Below are 22,458 nucleotides of genomic sequence, written 5' to 3' on the forward strand. Positions count from 1 at the left end.
TCAGTATCTGTCCCCAAGATTGCTTTCAGGGTGATGTCATCCATCCGCCTGTCTGTCTGTCTGTCTGTCTGTCTGTCATATGAGTGACTGTCATAAAAAGTTATCCGTCTGACTGTCTGACTGACTGTCAGCCAGCTACAGTAGCTCCCAATCACACCGCTCCCTTCCTCACGTCACGTCAAACTGCAGCAGATTGGAGTTTTAGCTCTACAAACATTTCCTCCAGGCAGAGCTGCTCTGGAAGGAGAAATAACCTCACTGGTTGATTAAACATCAGTGGCTGGAGCCAAAATTTCTCTGGCTAAGTAGTGTTAGCCTGAAGCCCAATGAAAAAGACAAGAGGTAAGAGAGGAGGTAGCCAATATAAAACCTGGCACTTGTGCTAATAGCTGAAAAATGCACTCTAGCCATACTAACCTATCTAGGTTAGCTAGTTAGCTTAGCTGATATTCCAAGTTCAAGCTAGCTGTTGACCTTTCAACATCATGAATGCCATATTCATTAATGAAAAAGAAAAGAAAAAGGAAAAAGAAGTCAATGCCATTTATATTTTGATGTAGATTTTGACCAGAGTTTCTTGTTTTCTCTTCAAGTTTGCCAGTTAGCTAACTTGCACTCTGAAAAACTGTTTCGAAATGTCTGCATAACTGAAAATCCAATCTGCCAAACTGCATGCCAAAATGCAATTTAATCTTTTAAAATTGGTTAGCCAGATATTCCTGTGTTTTCGGCACATCAAAACACACTGTGCCCACTCCCACCTTTAAAAGTTTATAATTATTGAAATAAGTGCTGAGTGGATGGATGCCTAAATGAGGAGTGGACCTCCCTAAAAATTCTGAGATCTTAAATCTCGGCCAGTCAGTGTCGGACACCTCCTACATGTTGGAGTTTCCTCCTGTTTTTACTCTTCAGGGGTGGCAATCTATAAAACCTGCAATGAAACCTGCCTCACTCTGGCTTAAAGAACTTGTGCCAACCACCTCAGAGAACTTAATTAGTCTGGGATCCAATGGAGTTTTATTGTCCCATATTCTAAATGCTGTTTCAGAGGCTTTTCCACCCTGCCAAGAGTACAATTATAGGGGGAACACTGAATACCTGTCATTTTTGGCATTAGAATTGTCAAATTTAAAGATATTGAATATTGGCGCAGCATATTGGATAACAGATAAATCTTAGGTCAATTTTTAGGAGGTTTGCATCTTTGCATATGAACAAGGACAACATTAAACTGCCTGCCAGTGTAACGTGAAGTTCCCTCCGACATAAAGATAGATATCAGGGAAGCCAGCTCGCTAAATATTTTCAAAAGAAAGCTAAAAACGTATCTCTTCACTTTAGCCTTTAACTAGCTACAACTTTCCTGATACAGGCCTTCAACTTTTTTTTTTTTACACTTTGCTTCGCACTTATGCACTGCTGCACTTCTTTTAAAATGTTGTATTTTACTTGATTTTATGCATTCTATGTACTCTATTTCTTAACTTTATTTTTATTATTATTCAGTGGGTTTTATTTTCCATCTTATGTTATGCTCATTCTATGTCTATTTTCATGCATGTAATTTCTTTGTTGTAAAGCACTTTGAGCTGCATTTCTTGTATGAAAGGTGCTATACAAATAAAGTTTATTATTATTATTATTATTATTATAAACACAGAAAGAACGGGATCAGTCGGGTTATTAGCTGGCCTGCTTGTCTGCCTCTGTCTGTCTGTCTGTCTGTCTGTCTGCTGCTTGGTTTTCTGTGCATCTGTCCATCCATCTGTCTTTCACTCATGAGGATCAGTAGCTGTCATAAAAATGCATCTGCCTGCCTGTCTACCTACATGTCCGTCTGTCACTTCTGTCTCTTTGCGTGCCTAGAGGCGCCATGTGTAACTCAGGGAGAATCAGTTACTCTCACTTCAGTACTGTACTTCCTTACTGTACAAAAGAGGTAAGAGGTCTAAACTAAAGTATTTCAATTTCAATGATTCTTCCATTTATTCCCCACTACATTTTAATATAAACACATTTTTTAGATAAATAAATGAGAGAAACAATAACATGCACATAGAGAAAGACAAAGGGTGAAAGGGCAAAGACGGAAAAACAGAGCAAGAGAAAGAATGGGAGACAGAAAGAGAGAGAGAACAGTGATGCAGACAGAGAAAGACACACAGACAGACAGACAGACAGTAGGAGAAAGCAGGCATTAAGAGATGAGAATGGGGCTCAGCAGGGTTTCCACAGCTGGGATTTGAACCTGCTGCTACAGCTCACTGTGCTGTCAGCAAGACGTCTAACTAGAGGCATCAGGCGCTCATGGAGGCTGGTTCACACACACAGGGTCCTTTGAAAACACCCGACCGCTCTCCATTTCTGCTCATTTTCTTTGGTTAGATGACCATGAAGGACTTGAGATACGCTTCCGAAAAAGTGGAATTGATAGGGCATAGGTAATCGGTTAATCTCCCTTCGTAAAAATAACATGTACACTACCAGTCAAACATTTGTTTTTCATTATCTTAAAGCCATTTTGATCAAAAGGCTTATGCTTAAATGCTTGAAATTTGTTTCTTAGACAAATATAAATAGTGAAGTTGATCCTATGTATGAATTTCTTTCCAAAGCCTTTGCCTTTCCATCAAGGCAAAGGGCGGCTACTTTAAAGAATCTAAAATATAAGATAGTTTTGATTTGTTTAACACTTTTTTGGTCACTGCATCATTCCCTTTGTGTTATTTCATTGTTTTGATGTCTTTACTATTATTCTAAAATATGGAAAATAGTAAAAATAAAGAAAAATGTGTGTGTCCAAACTTTTGACTGGTAGTCTATATGATAGCTTGGTTTGCTGCATGAGGAACATGTTTGTTATACGCATATTGCAAAGTTATGTATGGATGTGTCTTGTAAACCCATGTGGGCTGGGCACCGAGAATACATGACACTGAAATAAAATCAATCAATCAATCAACCAATAAAATAGCTACAACATCAAGGCAACAAACAAAGATTTCCAAAATGTTCTAAATCCATTCTCGAACAAATCCTTTCCCTAAGTTCAATATCTCTAGAAAACAGATGATCCTATCTGTAAAAGAGTCATTTCGCCAGTCTATGACTTAAGTTACCTACGATCCTTTAAAAAGTACCACAATTTGTTTTAAATTTGTGCTATCAGTCATTTTGTAAGAGAAGGTGCCACTTTTTTCGAGCCACAGCAGCAAGGCCATGCCCGCTGTCACCCACTGCACAAAAAGTAAGAGGAGCACTTTATAAACCAAACCCTGCGCTCTCTGTATTCCTATCCAAGCTCTGCAGCTCACATGAAGTTACCGACCAAGGTCCTTAATAGTTTTGGTACACCCTAATTGCAGCCCGCTCATAAAATGTTCCACACACAGACTGCTCGCTCCATGATTCATTTTATACCATATAGATGCCAAACACACAGGAAACAACAATGTTGACATGGAAACATAATAAACAGGCAAATAGACTCATGTCTGCGGACCAAATGGACAGAAACTTGTATTCTTGTCATTTTGTCTTTGCCAACAATGACAATAAGGAATGTGGCATTTTAAAGGGAAAAAATCCATATAAGGAACCATTTGATCTGCACAAAACCACACAAGCAGCAACGTCTGAAAAGGTTTGACGATGTTTGAATTTGAAAAAGTCCTGCAGCCACATTCACACAGCCAGCTACACATGATCATATCGAGTCTACAGGGTTTTCTAATTTCTAAAGAAAGTTGCTGGTTGTAATCTGAAGGTCTTACCATTCACCAGCTCTCCTTCCCTCCTCGATTTGGCTTCATTTTGCCCTCTCTTTCTCTGCTTCTCTCTATCGTTCCCTCACTCAAACTCCAGCGACAACCAGCTACCAAAAAGGGATTCACTCTTCACTTTTGGCAAAGTTTTGCAAAAGTTTGGTCTTTTTTTCCCCTCTCCCTCTTTCTCACTCTGTCTTTCTCTCTGTCTCTGTCTCTGTCTCTGTCTCTATCCAGCTATTCCAGACATGTTTCAGCGCTCTGCCCCAGCCAAATATGGGATGAGGGCAGTAAACAAGGAAGACAGCCTGAGCTGTCACTGGGCCTGCTGCTCTGCACACACACACACACACACACACACACACACACACACACACACACACACACACACACACACACTTGACTCATTCTCATCCATTTGATTTGCTGTGGCAAGACACTGTAGGCGGAGAATATACTGTATATGAGAGAATAATTTTGATAACTCATTATAGTCTTGTCTCTTGCTTTCACTAACACAACATTTAATTCAGAAATGTTCGTTCTGGGCCTTTCAATATTACACATTCATTAATGTAATATTCAACATATTCATCAGACTATTGTACTTTCTGTACCACACTGCTGTTGCCAGAAAATGTCACAATGTCTAAATTTTCTTCTTCCTCCTTGTCCCCCTCTTGTCCCTTCTCCCCCTCCCTGGCGTTGTTCCATGTGTTTGTTTTCTATTTTGCCTGACTGAAGAGGATGAACACATTGGAACTGATTTTTCCATCGGCCTTTCACACCATCTGTCATTGTAAGAGAAATCTGAAAGCTTCAGCTTCGCTTGCACTGGAAGAAAAGCGCCCTCTTCCTGTTTTGTGCCGTAAAGCGTTCCAGCAGATTTCCAAAATCAGATGCGGTGGCACACAATGTAAAATGCAGTATAGAGGCCGGTAGAGGCTGCCAATCTTCTCGGCAATGGTCTCATTTGTTTATGGTAATTATGCTAATGTATCAAAATGAATGTGGTAATGATTTATTAATGTTAAAATGAGCTCTTTATACGTAGCACCTTTTAAAGAACTCTTGGTCGTCAATCTGAAAATGAAGTTGTTCTTAAAAATGTCTTTGACTTTTTAGCATAGGAAGGCAAATTTCATATCACTACAGTGGATTGTTAATCAAGTACATTTCCCCATGTGAAGCCAAACCATCTACAGTATTTAACAGATCTGCTCATAGCTGTGCAGTGGAGCTGTACGGCTGCTCCGTGGCCCAAACCGTGGCCCTCTGACTGCTTTGACCTCCGGGTCGACAGCTGCTGGACCACAGGGCTATTAGTGGAGCAAAGACAAGCCGACAAACACAAGGTGCACTACACACACACACACACACACACACCAAAAAGCCAACACACACGCGCATTCACAGGCAAACATAGGTGGATCTGCATGCACATACTGTACACACATGGACACAAACACACACATAGATGGATGCATTTACAGCCATTCGTAGCCAAATGGATGCACACACACTGCACACAGCCACACTCAACGACTGTTTAAGTGCAAACCCTCTTGACACAGCACAGGCGCTCACAAATACCGACTGTTAAAGTAAGCTAACGACGCCTCTCCTCACATTCTCTGTGAGCGCGTGCGTCCGTATGAAGCACACACAACTCTGAGCTCGCTAAGCCTACAAACCCTTTTAAAGACACCTATCTTTCGTTGAGCCCTTTCAAGCGGATTTCCAAGGTCGCTGGACTATGTTAAAAATGGCGTCGGCGAAAGCTAGCCGCGGGCCGGATGTGCCCGGACATCAACGCCTGAGGATGAAACGCTCATTTAACACCCAGACAAATAAACAAGTCTGAATTCTTCAACTGATACTTGCTGAGCGATTAGTGACCACTATGCTGCAACGTGTAAAAATAGCCCATTCTGTCATGAAGCTAATCAATGTTAGCCATGTATCACCACTGTGTGTGTGTGTGTGTGTGTGTGTTCACCTGGGTTTACATCCCCTATGCCAACTCAAAAGTGTAAGTATTTTACATCTTATTAACACTGTCTCAGTACCTATTAACAGTCTTTTATAATCTTTTTCCCTATATCTGTAAATGACTTTTCATGCCAACAAAGCAAATCTCCAACGTACTTTTATTCTCTTCATTTCACTTTTGATGATATAAGAGTTATATAATTTTCCTGAAATTTGTTGGAACCTATTTTTGGATACAGTTGATCTCACAGCGCTGCATCTTTTATGAATAAAACTTCCGTCCAAACCCAACCCACATATGCCAAACACACAAATCTACCCCATGGCCTCCAAAACAACCAAGACCTGGTTCATTCCTGGCGTGTTCAACCTCTGCAGAAACAGACATTGCGTTCTTGCATAAAGTTCCTCTGCATATGCGAGTTCTCACATCCAAGTACGAGCACGAAGCCTGCAATTAGAGAAATGAAAGCGAGTAAACTGGCCAAGTGATTTTCTGCTGAGTGCTGAGAACAGTGCCGCCCATTCAATTAGAATCAAAATTGCAATCCTGGCGATTCCTGATGACCTTTTTGCAACACAGCAATTACTACAACGGTTCTCCGGGGAAGTTCATAAAAATGAAACGGTCTTTGCAAAGCCATAAAAAATCCCATATATAAAATGATTGCAGCACCACAATGGCTGCCAAGGCCTGACTCAACTGAGGGGGAGTAGATCCTCCTGTTTATGCATCGGGCCTGTGCTCATTTAGGTTCTCAGATTAACACTGCTGATCGCAAATCTGTTTTGCCTTGCAAGTCACAATGAATGAGGGGGTGTAAGGGACTTTCTGTAAGACTGTCAGGCATCCTAAACCAATGGCCGACAGCCTCTCTGAAAGAAAAAAATCATCATTGGATACTCTTACACTGTTTGATATAATCAATTTATGATCAATGCATTCCAGGAGTTATTCTGAAGTGTTGTAATTTACGTTTTTGATGTACCCACTTCACCTCAACCTGCTTCACCTACATCTACGTAGTTAGTGATTTTCGCGGGGAATGAGAAAAATTCTTGTTGCATTTAGCTGTGGGTTATACATAGGGGACAGAGTGATAGCAATGGCATAATATGTTTGGTGGAGAGACAACAATACCATGTTGTGTTGTGTCTGGTTGCTCTACTGACAAAAAAGCTGTTGAAGGGGGTGTTGAATTTCACACGCTACTGATGACAGATCCACAAGGATGCAAGCTGTGGCTGCATTGCATTCTGGTCTATTGAGGCTACTGTAGGTGGAGAAATTGGTCTCTCTTCCTCTTCTATGATGGATTTCTCCCTGTATGATTGTTGAACGTCTCTTGGTGCAAAATGGCGGCTCAAGGAAGAAGCCCTCGCTGTTTGAGTCTTAGGGACTGACACCAAAACCTGACGTTCAGCGAATACTTCACATGACATCATGTCATCTATGTTTGGCCAGTTATCTGCGGGAATAAGAAAAATACACCACCACACAACAAAATGGGTCCAGAAAAGCAAGGTGCATCGTCAATAGCTGTGGATTCTTCCTTTAACCCTGGCCCTGGATCATTGCTGTATGCCTTGTCTTTACTGTACAGGGGGCTGGACATAAAATTAGGTTTTGTGAGGTTTTACAGTAGTAAAAGATGAAAGCAAGTAGATGAACGCAAAGCAATTCAATCACATTTTATATTTTGGGTATTTGGCAGTGACACTCTCATCCAGAGTGATTTACAATGATTGAACACGTAGGGGTTCAGTGTCTATACTCAATGACCCTTTGACAGGACAGATAAACACACATTGGCTGTTCTGGGGATCAAGCCTGTGTGCCTTTCAGTTATGGAACAATTTGTCTAGCCACTAACTACGCCACCTTACATATAAACAATGCACAATAAGCACAAATACCCACACTATGCCCTCTACTTCCCTTGTGCAAGAGAACAGTGCTGTTCTGAAGCGATGGAAGGCTGGATAGGAAGGAGGCAAATTTCAAATTCCTTAATTCCTGGCACATAAGCTAGAGCAAGGAGTGGATGGAGATAGGTGGGTTTGTTGGGTGGAGGGGGGGGGGGGGGTGTATGGTGCACTTGTGGGACTTGGGGATGGTGGTTGTTTCAGGTTACAACCCCCTGGGGAGGGGGCAGCCAGTAGCAGGGCGACTGACGCCCACCTATTTCTGCAGCGGCTATTTAAAGGCCTAATTGACAGGCTTGGGGGGGCTGGGGGTTGGAGGGCGGGGGGTGGGGTGGGCGGGGTGGGGGTTCTTGGAGAGGGAGGGCTGGGGAGGTTGCTGTCACTGGCAGCTGAGAAGAGAGGAGAGGTGGAGGGCGAGCAGGAGAAAGATATAGAGTGTCTGCTCATGTTAAAGAATAGAGCGATGGACTGGACGCTCTCGATCGCTCCTCGGTCGTCTCACCTGAATTCCCTTCTCGCACGCTACAAGCTACAAGCAAAACAACGCAAAGTGCACAAACAAAGCCTCTTATGAACTGTTTCCCGTATGTATTTTTCTTGCATGAGCTCGGCCTCGGAGAATTTGGTAGGAAACACATCATCCCACCTTACCAAATTACCGAAAGCAGCACTACCAGACATGTGACAGCATGTGAGTCTGGAAGTCTCTATTAGTAGCTGTGGATGAGTGGAGACAACCAATCCATCAAAGTGTGTGTGCCTGGGAGTGCACGTGGGTTTGTGTGCTTACATATCTGTGTGTGTGTGTGTGTGTGTGTGTGTGTGTGTGTGTGTGTGTGTGTGTATCCCACTCACCCTCCGCAGTGTCCTCACAGCGGTGGCTGAAGTTGTCGTAGGAGTCCCAGCGGATCAGGGGGTCTTGGGTGTTGTAGTCCACAGACACACTCGGCCCGTTCTCCAGGTGGCTCAGGCCTGAGGAACACATTGCATGATGGGTAATGAAGTCCTCAAACAGAGGGTATCAAATCAGATGGAAGAGTATTATGCATATGAAGTGTCATTCCAAAAGGAGATATCAACAATTTGGAAAAAGTGACACCTACTCTTACAAAAAGACTGATTGCATAAAATTAGAAATAAAATGATAGTAGTCTTTTAAAGATAGCAGGTAACTGTAGTCCTTAGTTGACAAAACAACAACAATTTTACAGACTTAATCCTGTAGATGTTTGAGAGATTAACTGATTAATGGCAGGTAAGGATTTTCTTTTTTTTTCTTTTTTTTTTCTGAAATGAATATATTTTGGAATAGAACTCTTCATATCGTCATGACGACCAATACTCCAGATCTGTTCATTTATCCCTTAAGATATATTGAACTTCAATATTTCTTTAGACCTTTTTTTCCCCTTCAGTTTGGAAAAAATGGATTACCTTTGATTTTTTCTGGTCCAAATGAGAAAACAAACTCCACCTTCCCATACTCTGGGAATCTCTCATCTGCACAGAGACACACACAGTATACAATGACTTTTTTTATTTTTATCAACCATGAAAAACATGCAAGCACACAAACTTGTACACATGTAGACCTGGGTCAAATAGTACAAACAGTACAAACCTGCTTGGAGCATCACATCGGACCAACGAGTGCCACAAAATACAGACAGTCACAGGAAAGTATCTGAACCTCAGTTTAGCATACTGTTCTGTGACTGACAACTTACCTGACACTATCTGAGTTGTCCTGATACACTGAATCCCACCCATCTGGTACTCCAAGCATGTTAAAATAAATACTTGACCCAGATCTGCTATACACACACACTAATATGCATGTTTACACACACAAATACACACAAACACACACCAAGGCTATAGTTCTTGAGTCCAATATCGGTTTTTGGTTTTTGGTTTGGTATCTAGATCACTATTGGTCTTGGTCCTAGTTCTGTCTTTAATACCTCTATGCTCTTCTATGTATGTATTTCTACAGAGAAATCTAAATATTCTTAAAAAAAATAATGTGAATATGATGCCTCCAGTGTCCTTCCCTCTGGAAATTAGTCTTGAATTAGAATTGACTTTTCCGGTCTCTGCCTCATACACACTCGCTGTTTTTTTCCCCCTCTAATTTCAAAATAATACAAAGGATTGACAAACACACAAACACACACACGATACACATGAAAACACACACACACACACACCAAGAGAGCAGGTACCTTTGAAGGTCTCGTCCAGCTCGTTCTTCCCGAACACCACTCCCAGATCGTGGATGGCGCAGGTGTGGAACTGCACCCTGAACACCACGTCCCTGGTGGGGTTTCTGAACCTCTTGTGGTAACACTTCAACTAGGGGGGAGAGTCAGGGTGGCAAGATCAATCGACAAATCAATGTGTCAGTCAATCAGTCAGTCAGTCAGTCAAGTCAGTGCATTTTGGGAAAAGCATCTACTTGACATTTTACATTTTGATATTTAGATCTTATGCAGAACGACAAACAATGAGTGCAACAATAGAATAATCTTCAATTCAGCAAAATTACAGGCAACCAAAATTCAAGAGTGTAAAGGCCCTAGTGCCCTGACAATATTTCTGTGACCATAAAACAATCAAGCAAGAGCAAAGTGGTAGGAAAAGACACAACAGCAAAGGAGAGAGATGGAGGGATGGGTAGGATAGGGCAATAGAAAAGACTCAAAAATGGACACAAATAAAGCAAAGAGTCAAAGGAGGAGGAGAACATTATTTCAGACAAAGCATCATTTATGTGATTCTGTCCCAAAGACCAACTGTATGTCAAAGTTCAACCGATATACAAGTTGAAATCTTACCAGGATGTCTCCCTTTAGAAGCAGGCCCGGTTCAATGGTGATGCAGATACTGGTATGGCTGTCTCCTTGCACATTGCTGCGGGAATAAATGGAATAATAATCTGTTAACATTTAAGTACTAAATTCCAAATAGGATCGATCTTGCCCCAGGTACAAACATGAAACACAGACACTGAATTGGGGAAAAAAAACAGCGTCCTTACTATATTCCTGACGTATAGACTGGCTGCATTGCCTGGTAGATCTTCAGGAAAGGACGGCAGCCTGTGAAGAGAAATAAACAGAAATTGAAGAAATTGAAAAGTTTTTGACAATGCCAGCAATAAAATGAATCCAACTGAAGAAAACACTTAAGTATGTTTTTTTTGGATGCTCACCTCCTTTGGACTCAAAGTTGGGTATGCCGTGCATGATGACATGATGCAGGAACAGAGGCTTGTTGTTGATCTTTATGTGTCCAGAGAGCAGGCCATTGAAGTATCGCACATACCTGCAGACAAAAGAAAAGCAGTGTTGAGCACCAGGTCACTGATTCAAATCCCAAACTAAGTCAAGAACGAAAAAAAAAAGGCTAAAAATGGTAAAAGGGTAAATAAAGGGTCAGATATTAATCATTAAGCTGCAGTTAACTTGCAAAGTCAGGAATTTTAAGCCATTACACTGCCTCTAAGCAGAGGTGGGAAGTAACAAAGTAAAAATACTTTGTTACTGTACTTAAGTAAGATTTTCAAGTATCTCTCAAGTTTATCTTTCACTTAAGACTTTTTACTTTTACTCACTATGTTTCAAAAGAAAAATCTATACTTTCTACTCCTCCTAGAATCTATACTTTCTACTCCTGCTACTACAGTTTCAAAACAGACTTGTTACTCTGGAAATCATCAACTTTTTTCATCATCATCCTTTTTTTTTTTTTTTTTTTTTCCCACATCAGACAGCTTCCATCCCAGAAGCAGCTGATGAAGTGCCAAATGTGATTGGCTGCTTGTTCAGCAAAGTGACACCAAACAGAAGGGAAAGGGACAGAGAAAGAAGCAACAAAAGAGCAGAGAATTAACGTTAGTGATTTGAGCTGCAGACTCTTTCTCATCTGGGATTCAGAGGAACGCTCAACAGAGAACCAGTTCACTACATTTGAAATGCAACTTTTAAGACCATGTACTTTTATACTTTGACTTGAGTGAAGGATTTGAAATGGTACTTAAACTTTTACCAGAGTATATTGCACTTTTACTTGAGTAAAGCATTTGTGTACTTCTACCACCTGACTGCCTCTGAGCGCGTCAGGACCCCCAGGAAGGATTGCATACAAAATCCACTCCGGACTAAACCTCATCCTGTGCGGTTCACCTTTACCTCCAACAACGCAGCCAGACCCAAATTCCACTTTGACTGTAAAACAGCCTTTACACACTACGGGAAATGTCAGAGCGAATCGCTGTGTACAGAGGCCAGGCGGGGGTCTGTTGAGTTAGTGCGGTCTGGTTGTTAATGATGATAATGATGATGATACCGAGTGTGACCTTGACCGCTGGGTCGGCCTGTGCAGCCCCCCCCACCACCACCACCCCCCCTGCTCTGCTGTCAGTGGCCAGATGGTTTAGCCTCTCTGAAATTCAATTAGACTGCGCCAGGAAGCCACGAAAGCACAGCTGGGTTGAGGAAGGGGCCGTGTGTGTGTGTGTGTGTGTGTGTGTGTGACATCAAACTGAACTACATAGCAAAATCTCCACAGCATCTAAGACATATTCATATCCCAGCATGTTTAAACATCAACATATCATTACCAAATTATTTGCGATACCGTGACATAATTGCCGTAAACAAATGAGAGCAAGAAGGAGGATAAGAGACGATTACTGATAACATTATTTTTCCATCAGCCTCTCACTCTTCATTTTCAATCTGCCACTGTGAGAAACTCTGAAAACTTTTATCTCCATTTGCACTGAACAGCGCCCTCTTCCTCTTTTATGCCATAAAGCAATCCAGCAGATTGTGTAATGTAAAATGCAGTGTAGAGGCTGCCAATCTTCTTCTTGGTTTTGTTTGTTTATAGTAATCATACTAAAGTCTCATTATGTTTTATTGATGTTAAACTGCAACACGTAGCACCTTTAATCCAAACTTCCAGAAGCCTATATCTATGCTTTCAATCATGTTTCAGCTTGGTCTGTTACCATGGCAGCGGCAGATCTAGCTCCTCTCCCGCTCTCGATGTTAATGTCACACATTCCAGACCATAATACTTCGCAGACTCCGGGGCAGAGATAATTATATCCGAAGCAGGAAATAGCAGAAGGGCAGAGAGGGCAAGCCTATAGACCTGCTAGAGAATGAGCTGGCCGCTGAAGTGGAGTGGAGTAAATCCTGCTGGAGTTCCCTGTGTTTCAGTGTCTCTCCACTTAACTGCCTGCACCTTTTTTTCCTACTCAGCCTTTTCAAAGATGTGCTATAGGATCAAGACTGTTAGCCTCTTCTCACAGGTCGAGAAGAGAGAAGGCGAGGAGTCAAGGATCCAACGAGCATTTAAGCAGTTAACTTTGACCGTGCAATAACGCAGACAAAGCTTCAGAGGTTTATAATATACAGTTGGAGCAGATTTATAACTGAAGGGCGGTCTGGGATGTGTTGGAAGATAAAACACTCGCTACCGCCCCCTTGAGTGAGCTGCAGTCAAAAAGAGAGATTGCTAAAATACCTGTGAACCACTCTTGATTGGTTTAACCCACTCTGGTTTGGAATTTGCTCCGCTGTATTGCTCTCTGTTCACGGAGACGGGATGACGCCAAAACACAAAGTAGACAGAGCGCTAAAAGCGGTTTGAGTTTTCGTCTTCTTGTTGCCGATTTCATTACCCAGAAGAAATCATATTTGAGGAAATATGCCTCTGACTGTTCTGCGAGACGCTAAGGAGACAGGAATGAGCTGCCACCAAGCCCCCGCCGCCTCCCCGGAGACGGCAGAGGAATCCCTCTGAAGGAAAAGATAGATGCCTCTCTCTGTTCCGTGACATTTTCTCGCAATTATCTCAATTAAACCTAAATTGGAGATAAACAGAACAAAAAATCGAAAGAATTTCCTCTGTGAAATGTTCCAAAAACAAAATGGGACAGATTGGAGTTGAGAGGATGGGAATTGTCACATTTTCAGTAACTCAGTTTTGTCCGGTTATTCATTGGCACAGGGTCAACAAAGTTCTTCTTCTTCTTCTTCTTCTTCCATCAATGTCAACAAAGTTCTTCTCCTTCTTCCATCAAGCTGTACAAGTCCTTAAGTCTCACTCGTTGTCCCTATTGCAATATACTCTTCCATTCTCACATATTATGTCCTGAGACTTGAATATATACAGTATGTGATCAGATGAACTTTAGATTTTATGTGAACTCTTATTCTTTGAATTGTCTATTCGTGGAGTTTTCATTCACTGTGGCATTGAAGTTTCTTACTGTTTGTGTTCCATTCATGTTCAAACAATTTTCTTCTCTATTAGGGCTGAAAGATATTGACAAAAAAATGTAATTGCGATTTAAACTGCGATTCATATCAGTTGCATCCTTTAGAACTTTCAAATTGTTTAAAGAAAAGTGATTTTGTTAAAAAAAAAAAATAGAGTGTGCAGGATTTACTGAGTTTGATGAAAGGTTTTCACCAATATTGTACTTGATTCATGGACCAAAGACCTGCAGCACTAAAACACCTTGTTTAGAAATTAATTTTGGAGGCTCCTCTCTCTTTTAAGCAATTAATTTCAGCCTCTGCGATGAGGAAATTGCATCAGTTCATACTGTGATTTCTATTTTTTATTTTTTTTTGCTTTATTGTTAATCTCTAATCTCTATTGAAACAGATTCCACCATCACTCTCTCAAGGAGTAAAAGGACGTCAGCAAACAGGAAGTGATGTAATAACTGACCTTCTCTGGGACGGCTGACCCACAGGAAGAGCTTTGTCCTCGTAGAAGCGTCTCATGGCAAACCTGTCCAGCGCCTGGTCAGCACTGCATGACACAAAATGAAACACAAATGCATTATTGTCAATTTCATAATGAACCATCTTTCTTCATAGTGTGGGCTCTAACTAGACACACACACACACACACACACACACACACACGCACACACACACGCCTCCATCTTCCAAACACCACTCTTTCTTCTGGTCTTCATTCCTTGTTTGTCGCGTTACGATCTAGTGTTCCCTGCACTTTCATCCTATAGTGTATATTATAGAGTATGAACAACTGTCTGTGTTTTGGAAAACTGCGACCTGAAGATTTTTCAAGTTTTAGAAATATCCTCTGGCTTTCATCATTTACAAAGCAGTTTTAAGCCCTTCATGGCACCGTCCCACCTATTAACATCTGGTTGCATTAAAGAATGATGACATTTGTAGAGCTCCTTCTCGCAGAGCCAGAAAAATAAGCCTGCCAGGACGGAGTGTTTTGCCATAATAATCACATCGGTGTTTAATTTTCAAGGCTGCTCAAGTCCCAGACCTCGGGGCCTAACTGTTATGGATTGGTGCGTCTGTCCTCACAAAACCCCATGATGAGGAGATTTGAAGTGATTAGGTGAAGCTGCGGGATCAAAATACTGTAATGCTGCTTTTTCAATATTGACAGCCTCAACTCTTCACCTCTCTTGATCAATCTTTTCCTTTAAATTCAGGACAGCCAACAATATATTCTATTGTGTTGAGCTTCAGGGGGTCCTACAATGTGTTTAACTGATTATAAATTGGATTTGGGTTTTAGATAATGTGGTTTTAAATGTTTTATACCTGGCGGATATGTTGCTGTAGTGCATGTACGCAGCCACCACCACCCCGGTTCGACCTCGATTCCCCTGTGAGAGAGAGTGAGAGAGGGAGAGAGATAGAGAGAGGTAGAGAGAGACAGAGAGAGAGAGAGGGAGAGAGAGAGAGAGACAGAGAGGGAGAGAGCGAGAGAGAGACACACAGAGACAGAAAGAGAGAGATCACAAGGCTTTAAATATGCACGATAGATCATTTAATCAAGTTCAAAGGTTTATGTCATAAACATGTTGAAACAGAAGAATAAATAAATCCTCAAAAGTGATTGATTGCTCAGCAAGTCTAGGACTCTGATGAAAGAGTCCACCAACTGGCATGTGCCACAATGTCATAAATAAAGTTTGATCACTCTGCCTCTTTAAAATGACCACAGATTCTGGAAAGCAACATATCTGAAGACAAAAGTCGAGACACTAAAAACCATTTGTTTGTAAAGGTTATTTTTTCTTGTGTTAGGCTCAATAAAATAAAACTGATCCAGTAAGATTTACTGCATGAGGGTACAGTCTTTTTCTTCCCTAAAAACAGAAGAAACTCCTCCAGAATAAGAGAAAGAAAAGTAAAATTCCTGACCAGGGAAATGATGCAGTTTTCTGCTGCTTGAATGAATAAATGATGAAGAGCGATTATTTATTGATCCTGATTTGCCTTGTACAATCATCAGGACGACAAGTGCAAATAATGAAACCTTTGCACAAGAGAGTAGACAAAAGTGCATCGGCGGACCCTAGTCAAAACACAGCAACAACAAAACAAAGACGCGAACAAATTGTACACATTTACAGGTTTCTGAGGCCTGTTGAATAGAAAATAACTCCAACAAAGAGGGGAGATAATGTGATGCTTTCTCTTGCCGACCGAATGATGAACGGGGAGAGCGCTGTAGACTAAAGCTCAACAAATTACTTTCCACAAAAAGGGATCCAAAGAGAGAATTTCTATCAATTTTATGAGGTCGGCAGACTCCCAAAGTGTGTCACGGTAGAGGTTACGATAAAAAACAACCGCATTTTTCACATTTAAGAATAACTATCCCTTTAAACTCTGAACAACAGCTGGTCTCGGTGGACACGGGGAAGAAGATCTCTGTATGAACACACAGTAAGTCCTTGACAAAGCTATAACAGATGTTTCCCCCCTCCTATTTTTTGTTTTAAACAGTCTACGAACTGTATTGGTCTCCTGCTGCCTCACCTTGTTGTGTAGCACCACCACATTGCGCGGGTCTCCGTTGAGCCATGTGTCCATGGCCTTGCACATGCTGCAGATCTTATCCAGTGCCGGTGCATGGTGGTCTGGCCAGCCAAAGTCCACAATCTGAAGAGGGTTACGCAGACCAGGACAATATCAGCACTCATTAAAAGATGTGGGTGTGTATGATGAGAAATACTTTTATTGCTCCCCATTTGGAAATTGCCACCATACTGCCTGTATGTGCATTTGTGTGTGTGTGTGTGTGTGTGCGTGTGCGTGTGTGTTCCTGAAGAGTTTAATATGTCTATGGGGTTATTTATTATTGTTTAGTAATTCAAAATGAACATGTTTTAGTTGGCAAGGAGTTTGTACCTTATGGTTTAACTTGACCAAGTCGCTCCTTCGCTCGCTCAGGTTGAGCATCTGAAATCAGAGAGAGAGAACAAATATTAATACATCAGAGCACCACCGGATGATGTGATCCACTTAAATATCAGTAAATTATCTTACCTGAAACACTAAGATATTTCCCTACATACTCAACATCAACAGAAGCACAAACTTTCTGTGTGTTGAAAAAAACTGTTGATTCTGTATTGACCAAAACAACAATTGAAGAGATCTACTTCAAAATAATTTTAAACCATTATTCATTTTAGAAAAAGAACATTTTTCAATTCCTCCAAAATATAAAAGACACAGTCTACGCAAGTGTTACAATATTTCAACTAAGGACTTAGTACCAGAATTTGTTTGTAATTATGTATAATCATGCATTCTTTAAGAGTATCAGTTTCCAATTGGTGGATCTCAACTCAGCAGAAGTCAGGTTTCTGTCATCTTTAAAGCCAGGTAACAAATCAAATCTTAACATGAAACACAAGGAGTGACCCTGAATCACATGGCCACGACTCAGCAGGGGCGTTCCTCACCAGATAGTGCTCGCCATGTTTGGAGCGCAGCATGGACGCCACCTCCTTCAGGTTGGTGGTGTAGCTGCGCTCCTCGGCCGCGGCGGGGAAGGAGACGGAGATGATCCTCTCTGTGATGTAGACCAGATCCACCTCATAGCTCTCCTCCATGGCCTGAACCACACTCTGACTCCTGCAGCAGTAGAGGGAGGGAGGGACAGGGACATTAGACATTTTAGGCATTTACATTATATTGTGACTTATCATGAGTGTGTGCAGCCACATAGGAGGCAGGATCGCCGGGTTGTTCCCTGGATGTTTGGATGATGAATTTAAATTCTCAGCGATACTCACTTATCTTACATCTTTGCAAGGATCGTTGTCAATCTTGATTTACAATTGCTGTGAGAACTTTTCATCCCGTTCCTCTCTGGGGCAACAACATACTCCATCGCAAATATCTACATTCACGATCAAATGTAAACTCCCTCGGCTCCAGCTCATATTTCTCGGAAAAGAAAAGATTTACAATCCTCCACTGACTGTTGACATGATCTCTGCTGATGTTGCGCAATCCATCGCATCGGCCAAACAGCGATCGGCCCTATTGGCCGGTGTGTATACAGTAGAGCCGTGCATGAGAAACAGCCATGCTTGAAGAATAACACACAACAGAGAGCAGGGGGCAAAGAGTGAAATGAAGAGTTATATTCCAAAAGGCCATTATGTCGAGTTCAGAAAACAATCATAACTTGATGTTCATCATTCAATATGTGGAACAATAGAGGATCCAGTTTGTAAGAGTATCAACAGTTGATTTATGGTATTTCCTATTCATAAAAAAGTACCAGAACTCATTTTATGTTTGTCCCACCAAACATATTGTAATACAAGGAGTTGCTTTTTCAATTTTTTTCAGTTTCCCTTTTGAACAAACCTCATAAGTTGAGGAAGCTGAATAGTTTTCAACTGTGAGCTTTGAATTTGGGCAAAAAAAAGATCCTTTTTGTATGAAATGATCATACAAAAAATATTTGATCACTTAATCTATTGTAATTTTGTTTTGTAGTTTTATCCCACTGACTTTCATGTGAAGGAGACTTTACACAAACAGCATATTTTTCTGACCAGTTGGCCACTGTATTGTTTTGAACCAGATGAACAGAGACTCTGCTGTTTGTGTGATGAAGTTAAGTGAGTGTACAACGCTGTGGTGTGACAGTGTTGTGTCTTACTGCGACTGCCTTCGTCTCGTCTCCACACTCTTGCAGGACCTCGTCGATCCCTGGACAGCACACACACACACACACACACACACACACCACACACACAGAGGAAGAGAGAGAGAGAGAGAGAGAAAGCGATTCATAAGGAAACTCTCCATCTGGTAATGATGATGAGGCCTCCATAGGTTATTGAATTACAATCTGACATAAGCTATAACAGAGAAGTCAGATCACAGAATTGAAACTGAAATGTTTTTGAGGGAGAGAGAGAGAGAGAGAGAGAGAGAGAGAGAGAGGGAGAGGGAGAGGGAGAGAGAGAGGGAAAGAGAGAGGATGATGAGAAGAGAGAGGAGAGAGAGGTGTGAAGACCAATGTAATTGTTCTGTAATTAGGGGAAATAAAGAATAAGAGTGTGTGAGGAGGGACAAAAAGAAAGAGTGTGTGAGTGAGAGAGAGAGAGAGAGGAAGAGAGGATGAGGAGAAGAGAGAGGAGAGAGAGAGAGGATGAGGAGAGGACAGAAGAGAGAAAGAGTGGAAACAAAAGAGAGACACAGGGAAAGAAAGAGAGAGAGAGAGAGAGAGAGAGAGAGAGAGAGAGAGACAAGAGAGAGAGAGACAGAGAGAGAGAGAGAGAGAGAGAGAGAGAAGGTGTGAAGACCAATGTAATTGTTGGCCTGTAATTAGGGGAAATAAAGAATAAGAGTGTATGAGGAGGGACAAAAAGAGAGAGAGAGAGAGAGAGAGAGAGAGAGAGAGAGAGGATGAGGAGAAGAGAGAGGAGAGAGAGAGAGAGGATGAGGAGAGGACAGAAGAGAGAAAGAGTGGAGACAAAAGAGAGACACAGGGAAAGAAAGAGAGAGAGAGAGAGAGGTGTGAAGACCAATGTAATTGTTGGCCTGTAATTAGGGGAAATAAAGAATAAGAGTGAGGAGGGACAAAAAGAAAGAGAGAGAGAGAGAGAGAGAGAGAGTGAGAGTGTGTGAGAGAGAGAGAGGAAGAAAGAAGCACAAGACTATATATCAGTATGTTCCAGATCTGTATAGATGCTGTCAGGACTCCAACACATGCCTCAATTAGCCTGTCCCCTATCTAGCTATTTACTGGGGAAGAGTGAAAGTGAGGCTGTTTCACTGTGACAGGACTGCAGAGGGAGAAACGTTACTAAATATATAATTACCGCCTAATAGACGGTAGAGAGTCGGCTGTTTGTTGGCCCAGAGGAAAAAAAAAAAACTGTGTCCTGTTGCATAGAACTTCTCCACTTGCATCAGCTGATGTTGAAAAGACGTGACACTCTCCATCTTTCCCACAATGCCATACAGAGAGTGAACTAACTGGTCAAGCGATTACCCGGCGAAGCTGCGTCAACTGGCGGGAAGGGTCTCCAAACATGGCGTGAGGTTAAACACACACCCCAAAGCTCTCCATGTTGCTGTAGAACTGTTGCCGTTTCACAAGAGATGAAGCTAATCCCCCCCCCCTCCTCTTCCTCCTCCTCAAAGAGCCAGAATGGGAAACATAATTCACAGTGATTTGACAGGAACCAGATGCTAGCAGGACCACGGACGCTGGTGTTTGCAAAATGAAACAGTCTGTTCACATGGGGGGCGTCGGGGGTGTTACGGGACAATCTGTCGTGTTGCGGGAGTACGGGTGCGTGAACGCCACGCGGAATTCGATGCAGCGTGTGAAGTGGAAAAAATGGGCGCATCAGGAGAGCACTATCTATCCATGTATACCCACAGTTCACTTTGAATTGAAGATGAACCTGTGTGTGTGTGGGTGTGTTCTTATACAGCTAATCATTAATTACCCACCCTATGATTCATATCAATACACACACACACACATACACAGCAGCAAGACCATGGATGTAGCAGGACAAAGCAAGTAGAAGCTATTCAGTGAAAGGGAAATACAACAAGTGCCATCACACTTTGCATATCCACCGCAAAATTGTTCAAACTAAACAAAGAACAGCAGCTTTTGAGGACTTCCTGAGTGGGCGTGGCCTACCTTGCTGAACAGGTACCCAGTGCTCCGCCTCCAGGATGAACGCAGAGAGGCAAAGCGCCTCCGGATGGACCTGCCCATCGGCATGGCTCAGATCAGGAACCCCTTCTCTATTTTTTGATAACTAAAAAAACCCCTATGGCGATGGTTTGTTACTAAATGAGACCTACAAATTCCAGGCTTTTTCTTCCTGAAATTAGATAAGAACGTCCCTTCCACTGTATGTCCACTGCCATTTTATTTATCAACCAGGTGATCGCTAAATAGATCTTCAAGCGCCATACAGAGCAGCTCCAGTTCAGTCCTTGTGATGGAAAAGATGTTACAGTCCGCACTTCCAGGAGATGCGGGCCAAAGTCGCGTGTAATCGGAGATGATGCAACGAATCATGATGCATGCTCCCTCTCTCTCTCTCCTTCCCTCTCGATTGTCTTTTCCCCCTCTGTGTACTTTCTCTTGCTTACTCTTTCCCACTCTCTCTCTCTCCCGCCCACTCTGTTCTCTGGAACTACTCCTCCCTCAATCTCGTTATCTCTCATTATTTCAGACTCTCCCCCCCCCTCCACCTCTCTTGTCCCACCTCCCTCTCTCTCCCGAGCCATGTGTTTGTGTGTTTTCCTGTCTGCATGTATGTATCGGCTTGTCTACTGTGTGTGTGTGTGTGTGTGTGTTAGATTTGACCTTACATGCCTTTAACAACTTTATAATAGTCAGCTACATGCTGTAATCAGTTACCAATGTATAAAATATGGACTGAAATGCATTATATCTCCTCTCATCCTCTCCTCTCATCTGCATTTTCCTCCTTTCTCTCCATTCTTCTCTCTGACAAGACAATAATACAAATTTACAACACCTCAGCGAGTTCATCTCTCTCTCCCACATCAGTGTTTTTGATTTATTCGGTGTCTAGGGTGTGCGTGTGTGTGTCTGCTCTTCTCCCCTCACTCTATCCTCTCCTGAGCCAGGAACTGTGTGTAAAACAGTTCCCATAGTACACTTGGATGACCCCGCCAGGCCCCACACTGACTCAATTATGGTCACGATGGGGCGTTTTGACTCAAAACCACCATGGATGTATCCTATGGACTAACCAAATAAACATTCCATCACCACTTCCCCTCTCTATCCATGCACGCACACACACACACACACACACACACACACACACACACGTATACACGGAAAACCCCATATAATGATTCCTGGATTTAAGCATGAAGTCAGAAAGCAGAGGATGCCAGGATAACACAATCACAAATGAACGCTTTTCTTTGAAGTTCAGCCAGTCTGGATGGATCTGACCAATGAACGTCAGACCATTTCACTGAAACAAGAAATGGAAGGAACCTAATGTGATGGGATCATAGAAGAGGAATGCTTTGATAAGAGGGAGACCGCCACCACAAAGCTTCTTTGGTTACAAAAAAAAAAAAAAATCATTTGGATATTAAATGAGGAGCAGAACCTGAGTTAAAGACACAACTGCCTGGTTAAAGGAGCTGTGTAGCATTTTAAACATCAATATATCATTATCAAATTAACTGTGATATTGTGGTATAATTACTGTAAACATATGAGACAACTGGAAGTCTCTGTGTTACGCCGGTGGTATTGTTAGAGCCTGTGTTTCTCAAAATTAAGACCATGTTTCCCATCGACCCCAACGCTTCCTGTCGCAAAAACAATGTTGCTGCCCCCCCCCCCCCCTCCCCCCTCCCTTGTGTTGCTCCATGTGCGTTTGCTTTCTCTTTCGCTTTACTGCCGAGGATAAACA

The 22,458-nt window shown here is 42.1% G+C and overlaps 1 protein-coding gene across 1 annotated transcript; it reads right to left on the bottom strand.

Moving 5' to 3' along the window:
- Nucleotides 1-7,981: 7,981 nt before the first annotated feature.
- Nucleotides 7,982-20,793, bottom strand: LOC139667005 (tensin-1; the record flags this gene model as incomplete). Its single annotated transcript, XM_071546372.1, has 14 exons — nucleotides 20,685-20,793; nucleotides 18,678-18,727; nucleotides 17,464-17,635; nucleotides 16,904-16,954; nucleotides 16,532-16,654; nucleotides 15,305-15,369; nucleotides 14,439-14,522; nucleotides 10,900-11,012; nucleotides 10,726-10,786; nucleotides 10,523-10,598; nucleotides 9,911-10,040; nucleotides 9,120-9,185; nucleotides 8,541-8,657; nucleotides 7,982-8,074 (listed from the first exon to the last, which is right to left on the bottom strand). Coding segments are annotated over exons 1-14 (1,285 nt in total), but the record flags the coding sequence as incomplete, so codon positions are not given.
- Between the last annotated feature and the right edge of the window lie 1,665 nt (nucleotides 20,794-22,458).

The sequence above is a fragment of the Centroberyx affinis genome, unplaced genomic scaffold (assembly GCF_046629955.1).
Source record: "Centroberyx affinis isolate AG114_WGS23_722 - 3 ecotype Tasmania unplaced genomic scaffold, CSIRO-AGI_Caff_v1 ptg005247l_1, whole genome shotgun sequence".
Lineage (NCBI taxonomy): Eukaryota > Metazoa > Chordata > Actinopteri > Beryciformes > Berycidae > Centroberyx > Centroberyx affinis.